At 38.9% G+C, this 18,590-nt stretch overlaps 1 protein-coding gene and 1 long non-coding RNA gene across 4 annotated transcripts in view; both read left to right on the forward strand.

Moving 5' to 3' along the window:
• Positions 1 to 130: 130 nt before the first annotated feature.
• LOC111268880 (uncharacterized) lies at positions 131 to 4,389 on the forward strand. The gene is made up of 2 exons (XR_002685435.2): positions 131 to 1,429; positions 3,093 to 4,389. It is a non-coding gene; the product is annotated as an uncharacterized LOC111268880 (long non-coding RNA).
• A 534-nt stretch (positions 4,390 to 4,923) lies between these two features.
• The window catches only part of LOC111268877 (1-acylglycerol-3-phosphate O-acyltransferase ABHD5), a 19,051-nt gene continuing 5,384 nt past the window's right edge, over positions 4,924 to 18,590 (forward strand). Inside the window, exons 1-7 of one of the 3 annotated variants that reach the window (XM_022848093.2) lie at positions 4,924 to 5,258; positions 8,625 to 8,764; positions 9,305 to 9,411; positions 14,987 to 15,170; positions 15,827 to 16,087; positions 16,956 to 17,073; positions 17,407 to 17,494. In XM_022848093.2, coding sequence (XP_022703828.1) covers positions 5,209 to 5,258; positions 8,625 to 8,764; positions 9,305 to 9,411; positions 14,987 to 15,170; positions 15,827 to 16,087; positions 16,956 to 17,073; positions 17,407 to 17,494 — 948 coding nt within the window. In that variant the 5' untranslated portion in view covers positions 4,924 to 5,208. Of the gene's footprint in view, positions 5,259 to 5,722; positions 5,981 to 8,624; positions 8,765 to 9,238; positions 9,412 to 14,986; positions 15,171 to 15,826; positions 16,088 to 16,955; positions 17,074 to 17,406; positions 17,495 to 18,590 lie in introns of those variants that run through there. The other 2 variants (XM_022848094.2, XM_086971851.1) reach the window with 2 other exon arrangements.

The following is an 18,590-nucleotide window of genomic DNA, read 5'->3' on the forward strand; positions in this document are numbered from 1 at the left end:
CATCTCTGTAATTCTTACATAGATGGAAATCTTCTCGGGATAAATCTCAGAATCACTTTCCTAATGACACTAACCTAAGTTCTATATATATATATATATATATATATATATATATATATATACCCTTTAATATGACTTTCCCTTCTGCACTTTATTTAACCAACTGTTCGGCTGTAGTGGTATTGTTATATACTGTATTTTACGCGAAACAAGATCTAATAATTTAGGTGTAACATTGATAAAATTTTGTTTCATCTTTATTATATTTGTCTAGTAGCAAGTGTTATTTTTTTTTGTCATATGTGTAAGGTGTTAATTAAGCCAACTTTTTTTTATAGTCCCTGAAAATTATTCGAACTAACAACAATTCCCCATAATTATCTTATACTATTTTAGATTCCTAATACGTTAGGAGAATCTTAAGAATTTTAATTCAATTTCTTTATATAACTTTATAAAATTTATTTTATTTATTATTTTATATAACTATGTAAAAATTAACTATTTTACCAATATGAACTATCCAAGGTAGTAGCGCTTTTATGCCTATAGTATCTTTTTAATAATTTTTATGGAACTCTTTTAGTAAGGTTAATAATTATTTTTCCACAGCATCAGAACTAAGCACTCTTAAGCGTCCACCTGGTGCCTGGTGGGCAGCCTGAATACCTATTTAGTCATAAATTGGCCCCGACCTTCCGGTTGCACCACGCAGCGGACATCATGCCCACACAAATCATGTTTCAGCTCGCCCAATCGACTGGCCACTGTTTTATTACGTCTCTTAAGTACACGTTTAAATCGTCAACAGCAATGGCACGTGTTATTTTAGTGTGCCATATATTTGAACACGTATCGTTTGCACACCACACATCAATGTCCACTACTTGAATGCGTGTCATAACTGGTCACGCCGCTAGTCACTTTATATATATCTGTTTCGTATTGTCGGTTTGATGTAGTGCTACATTAATTCAACTTTGCTAAGGCTATCGAGCACATCGACAAAGTAGTACTGCCGTTTATGCCTATTGGCATAAAAGTGGGCTCGCTAAGCGAAAGACTAATTCGTCCGCTGCGGTCAATCGTCTCGCGGACTTCGTCAGGCAAGGCAAGTTCCGTGGAAGCAACGTCCTTAATTAACGTGCTTGGCCACTGACGAAAGATTGCTTTCATGTCCAGCGGGCCGTGATTGCAGAAGAAGCTTGCTACTTATCTCATGCTACAAAAAGCACGTTCTGCGGCGTTCGTTTTCGGTCCCGTAAGTTGGACACAGCAAGACAAAGACAAGCAGTTGTTTCAACAGACATGTACAGCTTCTCCAACATGAAAAGCCCGCCCGGACAGTCAGTCGAGACTCCTACATGCACACACAGCTGGAGCATTTGTATATACTGCTATTACCGCGCCACTGCAGTCTTGTTTAAATGTAAGTAGCACGCCACCTTCATTTGTCTTTTATAACATTTGTTTCATTTGATAACGTTTCTGAGGTCACCTTTGCAGCAGCCGCCTATGTCCAGTTTATCTATACTGACGGTACATACTAAATCGCGATTTGCACCGCGTAAAACACGCACACGAACTCATGGCAACTTTTATGGCCAAATTTAACGCGTGGACCACTGAACTGACGTACAACTGATACACATGAAACCGGTGAAAGACGTCTGTTCGAAATCTGGTCGTTGAGATCTAGCAGAGGAACGTTCCGGCACCTTGTTTGGCAAAAAAAGCAGCAACAGACCTCAAGAAAAACAAAGTATAATGGTTTGGTCCGGATCGGTTGTCGAAGAGGAGGAGGGCAGGCCAATAAGAATGTTACGCATGGCCGGAGGCTTCATTACTCATAGACGGACACCGAACTATCATCGATCTGTCATCCAGCCACGCCCGTGAATTCTGAGGATCGCATCGACTAGAATGGTTGTCTATTTGTCCTAGAGCTGCTTGGCATGTAGGGCACTTATAGCGACTCTGTAAGACGAACCGTGAAAGTAGCGCTCTGAAAGTGTTTTGTTATTTTCTAAACAGTTCCTTGTTATAGTCAGCGAAGTCGCTGCCGTCGTCAGTAATCGATCGGCTTTCCTCACCAAGAACTTCACTGCACCGCGGGCCCTTACACTTCTTCACCGTGACTTAACGGGACCTGACCTTGTCACGATGATGCCACTAGATAGTTTGACTTCCTACAGCTGCACACGGCGAATTTAAATGGCAAGAAATAAGTTAAAATTATTAGTGATGGAGACTTTCAATTATAATCTGAGCTTCAGGTACAGCCTTTTACCATTTGTCAGTTTACAATACCTTTAAAGTATCTGTAGCATATCGTGCCTAATTCATATAGCCCGCATATGGGTAGTTCACTAGTCGGAAGACACTAGTGTTCAATGTCACAATTTAAGGGAAGAACAAATAATATCGATGCACTGCAGCGGAAAACATTCACATTGTTCTAGAAATAAAGATAACAGATTCTGAGAACTGTTGAAAATTCAGTTCGAGAGTTGTTCATAAGTAAGCGCCACTACTTTGGCTGTTAAGCATTACATCAGACGCCCAGTTCCCATTACGAAGCGTGTGCCCAGTTACGCCCAGATTCGCACCTGGACCACCGAATGCCCCAGGGAAGAAGTTACCCAATGCAGTATCACGAAAACAGCTATTCCTAACCGGAATTTCAATTTGCTTATATTCATGCATCTATTATTTATAAATACGCTCTAAGTAAAACGACAGGACGAACGGCTACGCAAAAAATTTCATACGAGATAGATAGTTCCAGATGACCTTGAATTAAAGATGCTACAACAAGAGTTTAGCTATGAATATCTTATAGTTGAAAACACTCTGAAATGGTATGTTGCCTAAGTAAAAAAAATGAATTGTCTTTCTTTATTGACGTTAAGTGTCACAGTCAAGGAGTTCTCGTAACTGAACCTCTACGATAGCAACATAATCATTCGTGCTCACTGAAGAAGAGTGTTTGTGAGCGTAAAATAGATTTTTCGCAAGTGAAGATACATCTTCTCACGCATGTGGTAAGGCAAACCTTACTGACACAAATTCACCTGATTTATTGTTTTCAGAATATAGAATTTGAGGCGAGCATAGAAAGCTGAAACCAAAAATGTGATGTTATGAATTAGGTTCGAAAGTACAAAAGATGATAAGGAATTCATCTTTCGATCTGTTATTGAACTGAAAAGCGGACTGTTAATGAAGAATATATTTTCTGACTGAAGAATATGAAGAAAAAGGATTACGTGCGTTCACTTATGAGGATCCCTGAATGCTATTGCTTGTATGCAAACACAATTGGCTAGAAAAGCTAGAAAGCAGGCTTTTAAAACAGACGTCTGTATATTCGGATCGAATACATTCATCTTCATTTTTTGATCAGGGTACGTCCTGTAGAAAAGCTATTGACGTAATATTCAAAGCTACTGACTCGTAGACAATAAATTTTTAAAAATAATTGTTGATCATCCTTAGCTTTATAAGAAGTTGAGTATGCCTTGTGATGAAAGGGATCTAGTGTTCAATTGCTGTATGTCATATATATCTATATATATTTTTTTTCGAGTTCTTTTTCGAATCCTACCTTTTCCCCTGTGGCAACGCTCTTCATTTGTTGTCTTCAGCTTGTTTGTAACCCTATTCAATACTGTTTCCCCATGAACCTATCATGAACGATCTCCCGTGCAGAACCACGTTTACAACTCAAAATGTTCCAAATAAGGGCGGTCGCATACAATGTCACCGCAGTCGATACCCACAACTATATTATCGATTTGCGCGCATTAGACAAAGTGACTTCCATTCTGTTTCGAAGCTTTTAATTAAGGTAATGAGTATGACCTAGTATACCATGCGATGGAATTCTCATCCAGCGAGCTAGAACTGTTACGGGAAATCTGTACTTTATCATTGATCACAAGAAACTAATGGGGAATTTACGAATAAATTAGATCAGTTAATAGCGTCTCCAAACGCTGTAGCTGTGGACGCCACTTGTTGTTGTGACGCCATCAATTGTTTTGGGCAAAAATTTCCTTTTCCCGATCCTAAAGTCCTCATATAAATTTGCCTTCCATATTACCATCTTATAGTTTGGATATAGAATCTGCCTGCTCACTGAAATCCGCAAACATATATATGTTATGCCTAGAAGGTTCAGAGACAAATAAGTCATATTTTACGTCTGATACGCTAGTCGATGTTTAAGATCATGGAAGATAATTTGAAGACCAGTAATGGCAAGCAATCCGCACCATTCATTTATCTCAAAGCAATGTAGTGTGAGATAAGTCACCTTTTTGATGAAAAATATGGAACATTGTCAATGCTGCACTGTAATAAATCGAAGCAATAATGATAATACAATTATTAATATTAATAAATATATATAAACCAAGGTAGTATATATCATTTGAATGTGCAGACAATCAGCAGGTAGCGAAAATCAACTCGAACCAACACACTTACTTTCTCCTACAAACGACACGTTACTACTACGCAATTTCTGTGAGAAACATGAGAAAGCTTCTAATTTCTCGTGTTGTTACCATACTTGTATTTGCGATGGCTGAAACTTTGCCTTAGAAGCGATCCAATAAAGGTGAAAACATTGTCATTTTGATAACCACCATAATATAGAATATTATATTGATAAAAAAAGCGGCCGGCCTAATCACTCCAAGTGTCTGGCGCCTTTCATCCAAATTCGAAGTGCTCATACGTCGTATTACTGATAATATCCTCCCAGTCAATAAGAGAATACAGAATATTTACGTCACCCCGTTGAGATCTCTACGGTGACGTCGGCGACGTGTCAACACCAAGGGAACAGCCAGCTTTCTCTTTCCTGTCTCTGTGTGTTGCAAAGGCTGCCTCTTATTGACAATTGCAGCTTTGTTCTATTATCATTCTCTCGAACGAGCTCTTGACGAGAAACAAAGTCCCAGTGCCAACGACAAGACTGGCAAGCTGACACGCTGAAACGCTAGAAAACGAGCGAATTTCATTTGTCTGCGGGAAGCCGTAACGGACGCTGTCAAGGAGAAACTTTTTTTGTAGGATTTGTTTAAGGACATACAGCAAAAATATTTCACAAAAGCCGGCCAAAGATGCGGTGGTTTTTTTGATACGAACCCATGCAAGGAATAGGTCGGGGCATAGTGCGGTTGGTGCAAAGAGGCGGCCATGGAAACGTTTTTGGACGACCTTCAGGAATCTTGGAGGAAGGAAAAAAGGTATGAACGTGTTTATTATTTCGTTAATCCCATTAGTTGACGTAAATGTATCTTAATACGTAGAAAATTCTGGCATTGCGCGTATCGTGGCTCTTTATAACTTCTTTCGTGGCGTTCCAGGACGGCTTTTTCCTTGCGTATTTTTTTTTTCGCCATGGCCTTTATAACTGTAGGACAACGCTTTTTTTTCTAAAACCTTGTTCAAAAACCTAATATCAAAAAAGTATCCACCGACTTATATATATATATATATAGATATATATATATATATATATATCTATCGCTATGCCTTTGAGCTACAAACGCTGAGCGTGTGGTTGCGAAGTGCTCGTTGCTGCCTTTTATTTCAGTGATGGCGGTGGGATGATCAAAGATATAGATACGTTAATGGTCGAGTAGATGGATGACTGGATGGCATCGCCAGAAAAGTGTTTGCAAAACTCGGCCAAAAAAATAAATCGAACGATTGGAGCGTCAAGATGGAAATTGCAGATGATTGGTCAACCAGATTATACCAAAGGCGCAATACTGCCTGTGAGGGACATGTGATGGGACCACTTTAAGAAGAATCTTTGCGACCGTTTCTTTGTAGCAGTCTGAGAAACGGGAGAGACGGGGACGCTTGAACAGCTTGTGTGGGCTAAACCAAAGCTTGGGGCTCGAATTTAGCGTGTTCATGGCTGACTTTTGCCGAAGCACGAAATCGGCTACTTTCGTGAACAGTAAGTAAAACGAATTGCTATGCTAACTTAGTTTCAATGGGCCGGGACTATGTGCTAGAAGAACCCGACACTCACTCCCAGTAGAAAAAGGGGGCACCTGTCATTGTTCCGGGTATACCAATGCGCAGTTCCTGCACGTTGTCGTTGTAAGTTGGGCAAAGCAAATTTTGGTGAAAAGCCCTAGGTGTATTACCACCGCGAAAAATGTGCTGTAGATTCGCCGGCCCACATTCCCGCAATCAAAAATATCTCCCTGAGTGCATCAATCAGGGCTCAGCAACCAGGCTCAGTCCTCAGTCCAGGAAGGATAAACGGCCACTGAAAAATATACTCTGTCGTACCAATTCCAGGGCATGACGATCAGTCCCGCTCATATTGCCAAGGATTTGGTAGTCTCAGCCTGTCGTCAATGCTACCCAGACGTAAAAAAAACTGTACGTCAACTGATGATTCACTATTTTCCGGAGAGGGGAATATGGAAAAGAACGCCTGAGTACGTACGCAGCTACGATGTATGGCTGCCTATAGGCAAAGGCTAGGAAACGTACGTATTACCTCATTGACAGCGGATTTGTAGACCTGCTCCAAAAGAAAAATCGGAATTGACCCTGTTGAACACGTACAGCCACAACAGCAGGTGTGTTTCGGAAAGGTGAGCCTGGTTATGAGGGCCTGTTGGCGCAGACCAAAGTGCCGTTAATGGCGTCGGGTCCTGAAAATTATGTAATCTGTCACATACGAAAGCAACAGAGTCCCACTCGGCGCGCGCACAAAGAGATCCCAAACAAGTTTGAACAGAGCAATCGAAGTTAATTATTAGGACTGGGGGTTTCGCTGGATAAACCTGGCTGAGTTGTGGTAGATCAAATATTCCAGTATAAATACAGTTTCGGCCATGTATGCGCAAACTGAAGCGCTTAGTCCCGCTAGCCAGCTGAATCTGTTCGCTTGAATATATATATGAATATTGACGCTCAACAATAATTTAAGATTCTCTCAGAAAGCGCTGTAATCTCTTTGAGACTAAGTTTTCGATTTTCTTTGCTATGCCAAGCTCAAAATACCGTACATTTTGACTGCCTCGTAAATTATTTTGATCAATGTTGAGAAAGTTTGATTTTAGAGCAAAGCCACACTGACAAATCACTCACTAATGAATGTCCAGAGAAGGACCGCTGCCGGGGCAGTTTTGTGCTACCCATATGTCGCAGATATATAATTTCTATGTACATCAGTAAGCAAGGCAACAGCAATATAGAAGCTTGGAGGCCTCAGCAATTAATGGAGAAATCGGGACACTTCACGATGAAACATTTTGCCAGATATAAATTGAAAATGATTCCAATTGGCTATATGATAGAGTTCTATTACTAGTGTTGGGTTTCACTACGACATTAGGTTCCCGAGATTATCCACACCTGCACCTAGTTAATGTGTGATTCGATTGCAAAGAGGTCACTTGGTTACAAGAATACGATAGCACTCCGCTAGGAGTGAAACTGCCTTTTGACTATGGGGCACGTATTTTGTTAAATCTTTCAAGATTTTGGTCTCAATCTTCATATAAACAAATGTTAACAGTTATATAACTTAGTATACGGTATCTAGTAAATATAGATAATGAAATCAAGTTATTATTTGATTTAATTATACACATTCAATACCGTAATAAAGAATGAGAAGCAAACATCAATAAATTAGTTACAAAGCTAGGTATGCATTGATAACAAATAATAACAAACATTATTAACAAATCATCGTCTGTAATTGGTGTGGACTTAAAAGCCACGGCCGAATCAGCTGTAGGCCGCATACTTTGTTGACGCGTAAGCTGAACTGAAACGATTAGAGATTCTGGTTTACCTCTAGGACAAGAAATGGTGCGTTAGGTAAGCTGGGGTCGGAAGGAACAGTGGATATAGAAGAAAAATACTGGGGCATGCTTTTTACCGTTATCAGCCACGAGTCTTCCGTGAGTAGCCAGCTCAGGAATATTCTTTTTGACTTTGATATATTCATCTACGTAGTGGAAATATGACTTTGCGTTTCCGAGAAAAAGTTACGACCTTTGCATGGGACTTCGATTTATGGTGGCAAAGTGAAGCTAACTATCCGGCTTACCATCCGTTAGACGCCGATCTCAAGGATCCGGATGTATACTTTGACCCTTGCGAACTTTAGGGAGAAATGAATTAATATTACAGCTTTCTCATGTATATTACGAATAAGGTACCTGAGCAAGGACCAGCGGAAAGGTTGATCACTATTTGGTACAAACCGTACCGGACACGCCATTTCTTCGCGGTAAACAGTAACAGGCAACTCGCTTTATCGCCGTAAGCGGCTACTCTGTAATATGGATCATACTACACACACGTCAGAAGTCGTCATGACAATTCGTTAACCCTTAATATGAAAAATGTTTGCCAGTTCCAAACAACACACCAAATACACCCAATATATACCCAGATAATTCTACTGATACGTCTGACTTCTTTGTGTTCTTTTGATACAAACTTTTTTTGAGGTTTCTTAGCTTGACGTGCCCGCTGCACCACCTTAACTTGTCTTTGTTGCCTTAAACAGGTTGTTCCTGCGTACTTGTTGTCCTAATTTCTTTCAAAATCGTTTGCTGATATTGCAGGGAGCAGTGCGTGCTGCGAATCGTTTGCAGCGCACTCGAATTTCTTTTCGATGCGATTTTTTTTCCAGTACTTAAAAAACTACGCTGGATTCCAACCTCGAGCAAACGTCTAGCATTAGCCGAAAGAAGGCTTATGTCTTGTAAGTATATACTAGAGCTAAGTTACGTTAGCTAACGCTAAATAACTTTATTTGAGTAAATAGCATTAAATCAATTTGCTAGTCAGAGTTAACTGATCCTGTTTTATGGTGATTTCCCATGAAACTGTACATTGTACTCCTTGGTTTTCAAAGCCGATATTTTCTATGGTTACATACATAGAGGTAAGGCTTTGTGTAAGTTATATTAGAAAGTGCGCGTAATAATGAAATGCGAAGGCGTGTTGAGTATCGTTGTAAATCACCTGGCAAAGAAATCATTTGCTGTCCATGTAGTTCAATATATATATATATATATATATATATATATATATAGTTAATCGTCAGACTGCCTTGCGTAATAAACAATACATCGTACCAGCATTATGGCTGGCGCCGATCTATTTAGAATCAATCTACTACAGTCACATTTAAGTCTATCTATAGCAGCTCATATTTTGTGTCGCTTTAATAAAGGATTCCCGACATCTTCATTTGACTTTATGTGATTACGGGTGTATTAAACTCATCTGCTTTATGAAGACATGAAGAAGCCGTACGAATCTTGGTTCGAGGACATCGGCAGGATCGGTGATAGCGCAGATACCTGTCGCATCTATACCATAAAGGTCGCTAGTGATGATCCTCAAGTAGGTGTCTTTGTTGATATTTGATGAGCAGCATACTCTTCAGCATATCGTTACCTACGTGCATTTTTTTTTGCTCTAGATTACGAGGCGCCAACTATATTTAAAAGTAGTTTGAAGTAGAATTTGAACTAGAGTTTATTATGGAAATTATGACGTTGTTTATGTATGCCGTTATCAGTCAACTAGAGAGAAGTCGATTTGGCATTTGGACTACAGACTTAACGGCGGACGATATCAATGAAGTCTGTACAACATGTAAATAAGAAAAAAGCTATCAGACATCAAGCGATAAACACGATAGCGCAACACTTACAGTTTACAGCAGTGTTCTTCCTTGAAAAAACTTATTGCTTCAGTGATTACGGTGACACTCAGTAGGTGTCCCATAGAACACTGACGACACCCCTCGTTGACATAGGTGGTTGATCAAGAAACAGGATGAGACTGATTCGCTTGCAAGCAAAGTGAGGCCTCGGACACCACAAAGAGGTTACAACATTGCTACAATACGGAGCAGTGTACAATTCAGTGACCCCAATGCGATGCCGTGCTCGGCGAGTGTTTTGGCAAGACATTTTGACCTCACAGGCTACAGTTCACTGAAAATAGAGAGATTCCGAGCAATCACAAGCGTCGTTGAACACCTGTTGGAACGTACAACATGTAGCAACGGTCCTGTTGATCACATAATCTCCTTTAACTCAGGAGCTCAGGGAGTCCAAGGATAAATGTCGAGCGACGTTTTCATCTACAAAAAAATACTGCGTGTCATGGTTTTTACAATGAGAATGTCACGGGACTCTTTCGTTTGAAGATGACGGTGAAACGGCAGCGTCAGTTAATGGCGAAATGGATGATAACACATTAAGAACCCTTCTGTGGACCGAAACGAAGACATAGTATAGAAGCAATCTTTGGCTTCAACAAGGTGGTGAAATTTGCTACACAGCTCGAATTTGCTTGAAGGTTATTTCGTTGCCCGGTGATAGCATGAAGTGGCAGTCCTGGCTTGTTATTTAATGACACTGTATAAACGATAGTGCCTATCAGATCTGATTTTAGTGTGTTAAACTCTTGCAGTTTGAGCGCCTAATGAACTCCATTATCGCTACCCGAAGTAGCATATACTATGGCGCATTTGTAAAAAAAAATCAGGTCGATAGGCCTTTTTGAGTTATTTCGACAAATACCCCGAGATGTATACTTTGTAGAAAAACGGCCAGAACACGTTGTGGGTAACGCTCTTTAGCAACTCCGTAACGTTAGTTATCGACTCATACAGGCTGTAGGTTTGACTTCAGTAAAATTCTGTGAATCGGTATAAGATAGTTCCGCGTTAGAAAATAACCGCTGCAAGATTAATTGAGAATTAACTCAAAAAACATCGGAATTAATGAGCCAATTGTTATCCATCGAGCGGGTTCGGGGCTTTTTGCCTACATTATGTCTTTTGAAAACATGATTTTGACTTAGATTTTTTATTTAGTTCTGATACTATTTTGCCTGATTTTTGCTCCGTATCCAATCTATTTAACTCGATTCTGTAAATAGTATAGATAAAATAGTGTACATATAAATACGCAAATATATTAGGAGAACAAATACCCTTTTTTGAGAGAATGGTCTCTGGGCGAAAATATCAAAGGCATATGAGACACTAGCATGAACACACAGTCACCAAGCTCACTCTAAAAGAACAACAATTATATACATTGCTGTTTGTTGAGTAAATCCTTTAGTAGTGGTTTGCTTTATAATGAAACTTCGAGTTCTAACTATAACGTATAACTTAACTACATGCGTAACAGTTTTTAAAATTGACAATCTTAGCATTTAATCGAAAATCGAAATCTTTACTGTAGCGTCTGAAAAGGATGTATATATGAATCACATTTGGTCTAAAAAATAGGTTTTTCGAAAATATGCTATTCGGACAAACAGGATAATATGGAGAGTGAGACTTACCGTAACAACAGTCGGATTGAACGTATATGGTCGTTTCGCAGATGAGGCTGGTTTTTATAATGCATAATGTTAAACGCCGCGTTTCTGGGCCTGACACGCTACGACTAAACATGTCAATTATAAAAAAACTTTACAAACCTTAATTTCGAACTCCAAGTGATTCAGACAGACGATTAATATTTCTTATTGACGAGTCATATTGCGACTTTCAGCCATCTTGTTATCTAGAACAGCCGGTTGTAGAAAAACGAAGTTTTTTTCGAATGAAAAACGAACGGAGGCTTATACAAAAGGGTCTGCTAGACGTTCTAAGCCTCGTCAATAAACAAACTGTTCCATGCCGTTAGCAGACGATCCTTTGTGCACATAAAAAGAAGACTTAGAAAATGATATTCACGTCTATACTAAACTAGGTAAACACCACTATTATTGCAATTATTGTCTGCTTATTCATACTAATTACTGCGACAACTTCTGAAAGTTATATGTGGCAATGTGATAGTATTAAGTAGGCACCTCGGTTAATAAATTATTTTAATTGAATTTTCTTTGTAGAGATTTTTTTGTTGTTTGCCAGGTGTTATATACTTTCAAAAATATTATGCCGCATTTGTCTTTGGCAAACTAATGTTTGCTTTAGGTTCAAGTGTGGAAGATGGATTACTAAGGTGTACTGTGTACAAACAAATATCGACAGTTCGGCTCTGTACCTACTGCACAAGCCTCAATCCTCCAAGGCGCAGTTGTCCACTCAGCTAACATATAGCGGACATAATACTCATGTTCCACGGTAGAGATAAAACTCAACGCAATTTCGAACCTATTCTTAGAATTACACTTCAACTTTACTCTCGCCTTACTCCATTTTCTTAATAACACAAATCATTCATATTTCAGTTGTTTTTCTAATTTGGGAATGAGTGAAAATGTCGTAGGGTACGAGCTAGAATGCTCGAGCTAGAATGTAGGATTAGGGCAATGCATGCATCTTGTTTTCGCTTCCCAAGTGGAAAAGTGTGAGCCGGTACACTATCATAAAAAGGAATTCAAATATGTTCTGCCAAAATTTAGACTTCCCTTGACGAACAGCCGTCTTTCATTTACACAACCTTTGTGGAAAATCTTCATAATACTAATTAGTGATAATAGAACCACTCAGCATGAATTATTATTAACGCACAATTTCAAGCCTGTGTCCTTTACATCATATCCGGACGCCCACGTCCCGTCAACTTTAATGACACACTGAAGCAAATTCGGCTCAGCTTTGGGTTTTGGGCGCTAAAGCGGTGGTTTACGAGTCTGCATTTAGTCCAAACTTTGGTTCCTAAACATAGGTTTTTCTGTGGACCTTCTCGCCGCTAAATAATCCGTCAAAATTGTTCGATATAATTCGTTTGGGATGTCAGGCTCCTCGATGGTGATCTTTCATCGAAATTTGTTTGGCCTTGTCCACGATTTCGTGCGCTGTAGCAACACAAGTGCCGTTTCCAAAGGTCTCTCCTTAGCCCCCAAAACATTGGTGTAACATACATAATTGGCGTTAATTGACAGCCTATTCCCCAAAAGCCTTTTATAATATCGGTACTTTACAAATAAATACTTGATTTCGTTCGTAACAGAAAATGTCAAACGTAGCCTTTGGTACTTCATTTTCGTTTTCTTTAAAGGCGCCACACGGCGGAAGTTATTCACTTCAAAATGCTTTCAAAGTACTGTTTCGAATGCGAAATTCTGCCTGTGAGTTTGTATACAGACACACGTATTGTGGAGTTGCGTGCCGGCGCAACCTCGAAACTTGGGAAATGCATTCTGATTTGATTCGTCCTTTGAAGGAGGATCGCCACCAAACAAGCAGACGCTTAGCCATTACAGTACTTCCATTCGAGGGGATTTACTCAAAACTTTAAATTTATATTTCTCAGTTTGTCTAGAACTCGTTCATAAACGTATTCCTCGTAGAACCTAGAGTGAGGCGTGTTATTGATTCACCATTACGGCTATCCAGATCTCGCCCTTCAATTTACCAATATCTCTGGCAAGCTAGCAAATGCCGAACGAAAAAGTGAATTCGTTCTCTGCCCTTTCGGACATCCATCGTTGGGAGCTTGAACTAGACGTTACATAAACGCTATGTTCGTAATAGATTGTAACAGAGACTAAGCGCTTATAAATAGTATATGACACTTGACCAAGAACCCGGAGAGTCCGGGAGAGAAGAAACCGCGAGAACTCTCCAAACAACTGGATTGATCTACAGCAGTACTTCGGAGTCACAGACGGCTTAAAACTCACTTCCCACCAAAAGTTTTAAACGTATCTAGGAGGACAGAGTGTGGTGTAGACGATTTAACCGCTTTAAATTATTAGAACCTGCACTATAACATGAAAGCTTAACTTAAACCTTTTAGGCGCACTATAGAAACTCGCTCGTAGCTCTTGTCCTTTCCGTCATACGGAGAGCTTATAAACATATCATGCCTCACGTATGAATGCATTTGCACTTGTCAAAAATGAAACCTTCAACTTTACTTTTTTATATCTAATATATTAGGACAACATGCCTAGCTCAGGAGCGCTGCCTGCCTGCCTATCAGCACGCACAACCGAAATCACACTTAGGAATATTTTTGAATTTTTATATACCAAAATAAGTTTGTACAGGTATGAGGTTCGCACTTGCAATCGCATGAAAACAGGGCTGATTTTAGGTGGATATATAATACGTTAAATGCAGTATAGATGTGAGGTCTCAATACGAGATGTGTCGAACGGTAACGCGGGCTGTTCAATTGAAAAATATCTTTTTATAATGCCTCGTCCCCTTTGATGAACTATGAGGCGCTCTTGGTTTCTGTTCTCAACCAGATTGAGATGTCGTGAGGATACCTGATAATCTACTTCTTTAATTTCACTATCTTGAAAGCACTAGTGCAGAAGCGGAACGTCGTTAGATCTTTTATGGATATAGCATTGTGTTGAATGAGCGAAATACCAATTAGTCACGCGGACGCTCGTACTGACTGTAAACATATTCGTTTTGTCTAACCTCATTCGGCACGTATCCGGAATAATGATCAGCCAGCTTAGATTTTCGTAAAGCGAGTTGAGTCCATTTATACCTAAGAACTGAAGACATCCTTCTTTCTTACTGGATTTTATGTATACTATTATTATTGACTAGGTGTCTTGTGAAAGTTCGCTTAGATCGACAGATAGAATTTGTACAGAAATTCGATATATAGGCATTACATACATTCTGAATAAATGCATTGCATTTATTTACAGGCGTTTTTTTATTGATTAAATTTACGCGAGTGTATCATATTTAACAAATAATCAACCAGTTATACGTACTAAAAAAAGGTGCTATACAAATGGCGTGCTCTATAGGCAATACTACATAACACATTAAATAATCCAGCCGTTCCGTAACCTCTTCTGTGTCACGTAATATTTCATTCACTTTAATGTCGGCCTCGAATTCTATACGCGCAGAGGACCAAATGTTTCAATTAGGATTGAGCGCCTGTGGACTTTTTTGTATAGATGCAGAATGCAACCTCTCAATTAATAAAGATGTTCGTTCGCAACGCCACTATGACATAAGTCACAAACACTTCCTTTGGTACTGATCCACGGACTCGCGTGCGGAGGGCCGATGTGGATTCTAAACTTCGAGGAACTTTCGCGTCGTCGTGATGTATATGCTATTGATCTACTTGGATTTGGACGAAGTAGTCGACCCGACCTCAGTGGCGATGCCTGGATCGCCGAAATGCAAATGGTTTACGGTAAATATTATTATCAGTATTTCTCATACAATGACGTAGAAGGAAATTAGAATGTCAACCGTAGTGAAAGATATAACTTGTATTATATTAATGGATAAGTCTCAACAAAATTTTCACTGTTTTTCGTTATTTGTTTTTCGTTCGTTAGCTGTGGAGCGTTGAGGAATTCTATATTTGCCTCTACACAAGCTCGCTGTCGTTGTTGCGTTTGGATCAATCGTTTGAATACTGAGAACTAAAGTGAATGTATAGTTTTAACATTTCTCACAAAAAAAAAAAGCCAAAATAGTGACGATTGTGTTTATGATAAACTTTTTTGTTACATAAAAAGTTGTCGCGTTCTTCTGAAATTAATATTTAGCAAATATCAAGTATTTAAATATCGTCATTAACGTAAATTTGTTGACTTCTTTAGTTACGGTTATGTTGTCGCTCTTTGGTGACTGTTACATCATTTTGATAGCTTTTAAAAAATTCAAATCTATACGTGGCAACCACGGCGTAATATGACCATCAGCAGGCGAAAAGTTGAAAACAAGAAATACCGAAAAAAATCGCGGGAATTTACCTGCTAACCCAATACATTCGCTCAGGTTAAGGAATATTGCTTGTAACTCAAAATGCATAGTCGAAATATTCATGTATTGCGATTTCAGCGATTGAGGAATGGCGTCGTTGCGTAGGCCTTGAGCGTTTCGTGCTGGTAGGTCATTCGCTGGGAGGCTTCTTAAGTTCGTCGTACGCGATTCGTCATCCGTCTCGGGTCGCCCACCTTATACTTGAAGATCCGTGGGGCTTTCCTGAATTTCGACCAGATCGACCACTTGGAAAGCGTATGCCTACATGGGCTAAGCTGGTTCAATCCAGTCTCAATCATATGAATGCGCTCGCAAGCGTCCGTATGGCTGGGCCACTTGGTACGTAGTCAAAAGGCGGTAGGGCTCACTAGAGCGGTCCTGTTTGGGTACAATTTATGACAATTCATATTATATTCTCATCAACGGGGGCTAAAAAAACCGCGCCTGCGCCCATATCAAATACCTAATTTATGGCACTGTTTTTATACCGTAGCTTTTTGGTGCACGTCTTTGCCTATTCCGTCTACGTCTCGCGTAAAAACACCGAATTATTAAGTGGTGAATGGCCGTTTTTGCTTCTCGTTTCCAATATTTGTATTCACGGACGATAGGACTTTATATAGCGTTGTTAAACTTTCTGTTTGGTCTGTTGTAAATCATAACATTTCGTCGTGAGTACGAATTCTAAAGATAGATCTATTTGGTGAAAAAATATCGACTTGAGACATTGACATTTTGCCTATATATATATATATATATATATATATATATATATACACTTTTAAAACCAAATTACTTCTGCAGCCATCTGAAATAAAATTGTGTTCGGTTTTCAGGCCGCCTCTGTAGTTAAGCATTGCTTTAGAAAAACCACAGGTACCGCTTAATATATAATTCACCCCTTCTGTTGTTGCCTTAGGTCATTAATTAAAAAAAAACCTACTCCAGAAGGCTTATGGTACATGTATCGCCATGTGGTATCGAAGTGGCACTTTAGGAATTTAGATTGCGTCCTTGGTGCAATCACACAATAAAAGCTGTGTGCACGGTTCTACGTAACCTAGGATTACATTTTGTTTTTGTTATACAGGTCGATTGTTACGACTAAAATAAGCCAGCACATGGCATAATCTGCGTCCATTTTTAATTTAATCTAATAAACTACTGTACCATTTGCAACAAATATTTTGTATTTGGAATTATGTAGGACCAAAGATTATGCAGATTTCGTTGGCAGCAGCAGCTGAGCAATACTTCGGAGGTTTCGTCACTGATAGGACAGTTATTCCTAATTACGTCTATCACTGCAACGTTCGGAAGCCTTCGTATGTACTTTCTGCAAACGATATTGAATTATTTCTAGAGCTCAGTGATAATAAATCGCGAACTAAATAAATACCGATCAATTGTCCTTTTGAATATCGTTGAAACACTGTTGTGGCGTCTTGTAATGAATTCTAATACATTAAGATTGTCAATACTACCTACGTGACCTAAACTCTTTATCTCACTAACGTCCTTTTGATGAGCATTAACTTGTTTCGTGTATGAGTGGAACTTTTTAAGGGCTCAAGCAAATAAGTAATATTTTTTTATGTTTTATTTAATATTAATAATATATAGTATTTCTATGCTTTTATTGACATGTCAATTTACAGCGGTGAGGCGCTATTCAAGAACCTGAGTGTACATTTTGGTTGGACTAAATATCCCATGGTTTATCGGCTCTCGCACTTGGATAATCAGGCAAGGCTATCTTAAATTTATCCTTTGAGGTATTTTGTAACTTATGTGATGGATCTTAAATTGTTCATTTGAGAAGTATTTGGAAGACGGAGGAAACACCAAGTAAAGCAAAAAAACAAATAATACAGTAAAAGTATCCATAACCCCAATAATGTAAGAGGCAATGAACGCTTTATATTTAGGCTAAGTTGTCCCATGTGCGGATGCATTATAAAAAGCTCAATTATGTGCTAATGTTGACTGACCGGCGTATAAACATTTGAGGATGGTGCAGTACTAATTTGGCCGTTTACTTCTGCCGAGTATAGTATAGTATAGTGATAAACATCTTCCCGGCTGATAGGTTACCTGCTACTGAAATTATTTGGAGTCAACTGACTAGCTGTGAGAAGCTCTGTTCATTACAATTCGTTTCGTACAAGTTCGTTGTTAAATTAAAAAAAGAGTCTACCTATTGCTAAAAGTGTTCGTCCCATTAAATTTTATGAGGTGGCCTATTAAGTTTGCAGTCTTGTAAACTTACAAAATCTTTCTTTATTCCTTAATAAAACGTATTCTTTGGCCGTCCAGCCCTATTACATGACACACGTTAACACTGACATGATTATAATTTCATATTGTTATATAATTGCCCAGATTATTTGTAAAAACAATTCTTGAAAAGCTGCAGGATATATGTCTGGGAATTTATAGTAATGAAAGCTTTCTGGCAACCCTCGAAAAAAGTGTATCATTCGTCTTTGTCGTCGTTAAGACGTAAAAGATAGTTTATTAAAGAAGAATAAAAAACAAATAGTTTGTTTTAATATGAAAAAACTAAGCACAGTTTGCAGTTTTCCTGGATTTTTAAAGCTCCATCATAACTTTTCTTATAATGTACTGATGTAGCTCCAAGTTGTATTTAATATGGCATTTCCAAGACACTTTTTGTAAAATCCAATTTGTAAACTAGCCAATTAATCAGAGCATTTTCTGGTAACGGTTATTATTATACTCGATAACAAAGCGTTGATGTAGAAATTTGCGAGAACCAATTTGTAAATCAAGTTGTTTAATAATGAACGTCGTAAAAACAGTAGGGCCTCATAAATGTATA

Source organism: Varroa jacobsoni, unplaced genomic scaffold (genome assembly GCF_002532875.2).
Source record: "Varroa jacobsoni isolate VJ856 unplaced genomic scaffold, vjacob_1.0 scaffold_1327, whole genome shotgun sequence".
NCBI classification, from domain to species: domain Eukaryota; kingdom Metazoa; phylum Arthropoda; class Arachnida; order Mesostigmata; family Varroidae; genus Varroa; species Varroa jacobsoni.